This window comes from Belonocnema kinseyi, chromosome 6 (assembly GCF_010883055.1).
Source record: "Belonocnema kinseyi isolate 2016_QV_RU_SX_M_011 chromosome 6, B_treatae_v1, whole genome shotgun sequence".
In the NCBI taxonomy this organism is placed as follows: domain Eukaryota; kingdom Metazoa; phylum Arthropoda; class Insecta; order Hymenoptera; family Cynipidae; genus Belonocnema; species Belonocnema kinseyi.
The window spans coordinates 67,541,090-67,547,546 of NC_046662.1; the positions used below are offsets into that span (position 1 = coordinate 67,541,090).

Consider the following 6,457-nt stretch of genomic DNA (forward strand, 5'->3'; position numbering starts at 1 on the left):
TAGATATTATATTATATATACTTAAATTATTCAATTATTTTGTTAAAAACTAATTTTTTGTGTGTGGAAAACTCAACCAATTTGTCGAAAATTCTTTTTATTTAATAGGAAATTTATCCTTATTGATTGAAAATTCATCTTGCTTGGTTTCAAATTCAAATGCCTTCCAAAAAATTAATATTTTTGCTTCAAAATTCAACTATTTGGTTAAAAATTTATCTAGTATTATTGAAAATTCGTTTTTTTTTTTTGAAATTTCAACTATTTGTTTGTAAATGCAACTGTCTCGTTCAAAAATAATTTGGTTTAAAAAGAATTGATCTATTCGGTTAAAAATTCATTTCTTGTTTGAAATCGTTCTATTTGTAGAAAGTTCAACTTTTCAGGCTAAAAATTTAACTGTCTTCTACAAAATTCTTTTTTTTTACTCAAAATTAAAACTATTTAGTTGATAATGTAACTGTCTTTTATTAAAGTGTCTTTGTAGGTTGAAAATTCAATTGTTTTGTTCAAAAATCATCTTTTTGAGTCGGAAATTAAACCACTTTATCGAAAATTCATTTTTTATTAAAAATTCGTTCTTATGGATTGAAAATTCATCTTTGATGTTAAAAAAGCGAGATTTTTTGGTTTAAAGTTTATCTTCATTGGTTCAAAATTAACTTTTTTGTTGAAAATTCAACTGGTTTCTCAAAAATTGGTATTTTTCTTAAAAATTCAACTAATTGGTTGAAAATTCGTTTTTTTTTTCATTGAAAGTTCAACTATTTGTTTGTTCATTAATGTATCGTTTTTTGAAAATTCACTTTACACTTTGATCATTCAACTGTCTTTTAAAAAATTTGACTTGAAATCTTAGGAATTTAATTGTTTTATATTGAATCCAACCTGGCATCAATATTAATTTTATTTAAAATAATTGATTCCCCTATTATTCCCATACTTTCGTCAAAAATCACCCTATTTCTTCTGTTTTTAGACCATATTCCAGTCCAATTTATTAAAAAATGAATAATTTAATTTTATATTCAAATTATACAGTCTCAATTTAAATCGATAATTTTTTAACAATTTCAAGTTCAATTTGGGAGGGTCGACCAATTTTGTGGATTATACCTCATCTAAGAGACGTTTTCTATCTTCTTTGTTTGCTACGTGACAAACGACTCCTGATGCTTGTAATCCTTCGTTCAGTAATTTTTGTACTGCAGAGTTTACATTGGCTTCTTTTCTGCTACTGATCATAACTTTAGCACCTTCTTCTGCTAACCTTTTTGCAATAGAGAACCCAATTCTGAAAGGAAAAGGCTTTATTTGTTCATTTTAAAAGTATAAGATTCAATATTTTCAACTGTTGACACTTTAAAGTTTAAAACCATTCACAGGGTAGTAACACCCAGGGTTTCCCAGGGTATAAAATACAGGGTGTTGACTTTACCGAAAAAAATCCGAAATTGTCCGGTAATTTTTTTTTTAAGTCAAGGAATTTTGCCAAGAGCGAGCTTCATTTTTTTCAATTTCAATATAAAGTTAAATAAAATGAAAATGATTCGATTCTTCATTGTCAAAAGTAACTTTATATTACTTTTGATAATTTGTTTATTTCGGTAGAAACCCTGATGTAAAATATGCAAAATTTCACCAAAAAATCATAATTAAATACAAATAGATAATTTTTTTTTGTATTCTCTTATAGAAAAGTAAAAAAATAACGACAAAGTATAACTGGACATGCAGCGATTGTTATGAACAAAATTCAAGATCTTTTCCAGGTAAAGAAATCAAGTTTTTCCAGGTCTCTTATTTTTACATAGAATAATGAAATAAACGTTTGTTATACATGTTAAAGAATTGGCCATTTCATTTTTCATTGGTCAACAATTTCTAAAGAAAGCAGAATCGTAAATAAATTCTTAATTTTTTGCGAACATAAGTCGTATTTGTGAAATCATATTAAGTGTTTTAAAATTTCGTGAATTCATGAAATCCTTGAAATCTTTGAAATATTTTGAAACCTTTGCGAATTCGTTGAAAACTTATGAAGTATTTGAAATCGTTGTGAAATCTTTGAAAAATGTGTTTGAATTAAAATTTTTTTTCAATAATCTTTGAACTACTTGAAATCTTTGAAATAATTGTGAAATCTTTCTTTGATTTTTGTTTGTGAAATATTTTGCTCTCGTTTGGAACCATTGACATCGTTTGAAATTTTTTCCAATTTTTTGAAACTTTTTTAAATAGTTTAAAATCTTTTAAATATTTGGAAATCTTTGAAATCTTGTATACTTTACAGTATTTAAAATCTCTGAAAACTTTTTAAATCCTTACGAATTGTTTGAAATATTTGTGAAATCTTATGTATCCGTTTGATGTCACTGAAATATTTTAAGTCTTTTGGAAAAACTTTGAAATCTTCTACAACATTTTGAAATCATTTCAAATTTCTGTGATATATTTAAAATATTTGTAGAATCTTTCTGAAGCCTTTTGTATTATTTTAAAATCATTAAAATCTTTGTGAAAACTTCTAAAAAGAATTTTTAATATTTAAAATATTTTTAAATTTTCGTAATCTGGTTTACTGCACTATTGTTAAAATCTTTGAAATTCTTGAAATCGTTTGAAATCCTTTTGAGTTCTTCTGAATATTTGTGAGATCTTTCAGAAATCTTTTGTGTTCGTTGGAAATCATTGATATATTTTAAATCTTTATCCGTAAAATTTTTGCCGAAATATAGCAATGAGTTTCTTTTGTATAAATAATTGAACCTTAAATTTTTATTTTACAGATTTGACTCCAAATATTGTTAAATTCGGCCCTTAAATCAAGGCAGCACAAATTATTTTTAATCAAAAGCTTAAAATATCTTCGATTCCTAATTAGAATGTGTGAAATTTATAATTATCAAAAATATATGTGATGAAAATAAATATAAAAAATGGAAAATTTGTGTAATTTGTTATTAATACTTTTTTTTACTTCACTGTAAAAATCGAAAAGGTATTACAGAAAACTACAGGATTTTACATTTGTTTAATTTGGATGTTTGACGACATAATAACGTTTAAATTTAACATCAATTTTTGTAGAAGATTACAAAATGTTGAAAAAAATACAAGATTTTAGAAAAGTTGAAATATTGGAAAACTGCACCGAAAATTATATTGTAAATACTTGCAGTCTATTGTGGAAATGTGCAAATTTAAGGAAAAAATTGTATTTTGTATATTGTATAATGTTATATTTTATTGGAAATTTAATTTTCTATATGAGTTTATGAAAAAAATAAAATTACAAGAATCTACAGGAATTTAGAGGGTTTGCAGAAAAAAGTTGTTCTATTTCATTCTAGAATGACAAAAATATTGATCATATTGCAATCAGTACTTCTATGTTTAAACTTTGACGGAATCGTGGAATAATAAAAGACAATAATGAAAAATAGTTATTAAACAACAAAAAACCTTCCTCAATTATTAAATTATATTATATTTATCAATATTATATAGATATTATATTTATTAAATATATATGAATATTATTCTATATTTTGTTCATTATTATTATTTATTTATTTTGCAATTTACTTCGTTCCAATAGAAGAAAAAAGGTTTGACTTCCTGTAACATGGGTTGTAATGTATAGTATTTATTTGTAGATTTCACTCAAAATGGTTTGAGTTTTTTTGTTAAAGTATTCCAACAGGAAAATTAATCTTCCTAGTTAAAAATTCATCTTTTTGCTTGAAAATTCAACAATTTGCTATTTTTTCTCTCCCTTGAGTGAAAAATCTTTATTAGTTGAAAATTCAACTCACCTTGAAAAGTCGCCTTTTTTGGCTGAATACAACTGTTTTTAATTAAAAATTAAAATATTTTTTGGTTAAAAAATAAAATGCTACACTTTTTTGTTCAGAATTCATCTTTTTTAGAATGAAAATTTAATTATTTCGTTGAAAATTAAACTCTTTTCTTGAAAAGTTTAATTTGTTGGTTGAAGATTCATTATTTTAATGGAAAATTTATGCCTTTGGTAGAAAAATCAGCTATTTTGTCGAGAATTTCTTTTTTTTTCTCGCTTGGAAATAATTCTTTTCTGAAAATTTGACTATTCCAGTTGAAACTTTAACTATTATGTTGAAATTTTCTGTTTCTTTTCAGTTGGAAATTAATTTTTTTCAACTGAAAATATAATAATCAAGTTAAATATTTCACCATTTTAGTTGAAAATGTATCTATTTGGTTAATCATTATTTTTTTAATTGAAAATTTAACTGTTCAACTTTCGGTGAACAATTTATATTTTCTAGTTGAAAACTCATATACTTTGTTGAAAATTCGCCTTTCTTAGAATAAATGAATCTTTTTGGTTGAAAATTCAACTATTTCAGTTGAAGATTCGTCATTTTAGTTGAAAATTCATCACCTTAGTTATATTTTTTTTATGTAGAAACATAATTTTCTGAACTGAAAATTTATCTACTCCATTTTTGTTTGAAAACTGATCTTTTATTAGTTCAAAATTTAACTATTTGGTTGAAAATTGCTCTTTTTTAGTAGAGAAATCAAATATTTGGTTTAGAATTAATGTATTTTGTTAAAAATTCACCTATTTAGTTAAAAATTCGCCTATTTGTTGAAAATGCAATATTCTAACTTCAAAATTTAGAAATTTGGATCGGTTTAAATTGAATTTAATATAGTATAAATAGTTCTATTTTTAGTATTTTTTTAATTCTCAAAGAAAATTGTTTATTCTTGTGATATTATCGATTAATTATTTATTAATTATTGAAGATTCCAGCTATAACACAGTTTCTAGCATTCAAAGTTTTTTAAGAATTTCGAAAGGTTTAAAAAAAAGTCTTCAAGACTCCTTGGAAAATTGAATATGATTTTTTATTTTTAAACATTAAATTAAAAAGAATATTTCAAAAGATTCTCAAAATTGTTAAAAAATAATCTGGAAGATTTCAAAGCAATTTTTTTGATTTTGCAGGAATTTCAAAAATATTTTAGGTAGCTTTCGAATCCATTCAAAAGATATTTCGATGGTTTGATAAAATTTTTCATATAATTCAAAATTTGAAAAGATTTCAAAAAATTTGAAATAAAAATGTATCAGATTTTGGAAGATTTTGAAATAAGATGTTGAAATTTTTTACGGATTTTGAAATGGAATGTTAAAGATTTCTAAGGTTTTTGAAAGGCTTTTAGATAACAAATTTGTGTTGATATTCCTCGAAAAATAATTTTTTGTTTCCAAAAATTTTTTTTATTAGAATGTTTAAAAATATTTCAATACAAAAACAAATGTGTATGTATAAATAATAATTGAAAAAAACGTTATTCATTTCTTTATATAATTTTAGATAAAAGACACTAGGAAATTGAAATGTTTTTTATTAATATTAATTATATATTTTTATTTAAAAATTGCTCGAGACAAAATTACAAGTATTACCATTTTTTTTGTCATAAAAGTTCTGTCATGTCTACTTTTTAAATTACATCTCGCATGTAAAATAAGGCCTTCTGTTTGGAGAACCGATATCATGCATGTGATAACAAAAAATATATTGTTAGATTAATAAAACAGTTTTTGAAAGGTAGAAATATGTTCAAAAAATAGAATAACATATAATTAAAATTCAAAATAATATAAGTAAAATTATCTACAATATTAAAAAAAATTCTTTGTTGCGATATCACCACACAGATAATTACATCAAATTAAAAAAAAAACGTACCCTTGTGTAGATGCAGTGACAATTGCAACTTTTCCTTCCAATCTTCTACATAATCCAGATGTATTTCCGGAAAAGGTTCTTATCATTTGATCTGCTGCTGCTCGCATCATTTTGGCAAAGTATAAATTGTTCTATTTGACTTCTACAATGTAGTCGGCACTTCACAAGTTCACAATTACAAATTTACAATTTCAACTGTACAGTGTTTGTACTTTGAACGCAAAACAGCTGATTGTCAATTGTCAGAATCATTCCTTTTAAAATTGCACTCAGGATTGCCAACAACATTTGATAAATCTCTTGAAATTACCAAATATCTTTTATATTATTACGATTCTTGCTAAAAGTATGCAGAAAATTTAAAAAGTTTTGCTTTAGAGTCTTAGATAAAGATAATGAATAAATAAATTTGACAAAAATAAGTGAAGCAAACTCTGTATCAAACATCTTTTTCAGCGCCGGATTAACCTTTTTCGGGGCCTGGGGCTAAATCTTGAAGGGGTCCCCTTAAGGGCAGAGAAAATCCAAATGTTTGACGGTGCAGAAAAATAACTAAAAACTATTTTTATCATAATTAATTTATTATATATTTATTATATTTATTATAATAATACCATAACGTTGTTTGAATATTTAATCTTACTCTCCGAAACTAATATTGTAGTTTCACTTTACTTTATTACATGCAATGAATACTTGAAAAACGT

At 24.2% G+C, this 6,457-nt stretch overlaps 1 protein-coding gene across 1 annotated transcript in view; it reads right to left on the reverse strand.

The window, feature by feature from the left end:
* LOC117174360 (dehydrogenase/reductase SDR family member 4) overlaps positions 1-5,985 on the reverse strand; it is a 17,730-nt gene extending 11,745 nt beyond the window's left edge. The window contains exons 1-2 of the mRNA XM_033363419.1: positions 5,751-5,985; positions 1,117-1,294 (exon numbers count right to left, since the gene is read on the reverse strand). Coding sequence (XP_033219310.1) covers positions 1,117-1,294; positions 5,751-5,860 — 288 coding nt within the window. The 5' untranslated portion in view covers positions 5,861-5,985. The remainder of the gene's footprint in view (positions 1-1,116; positions 1,295-5,750) is intronic.
* Positions 5,986-6,457: the final 472 nt, after the last annotated feature.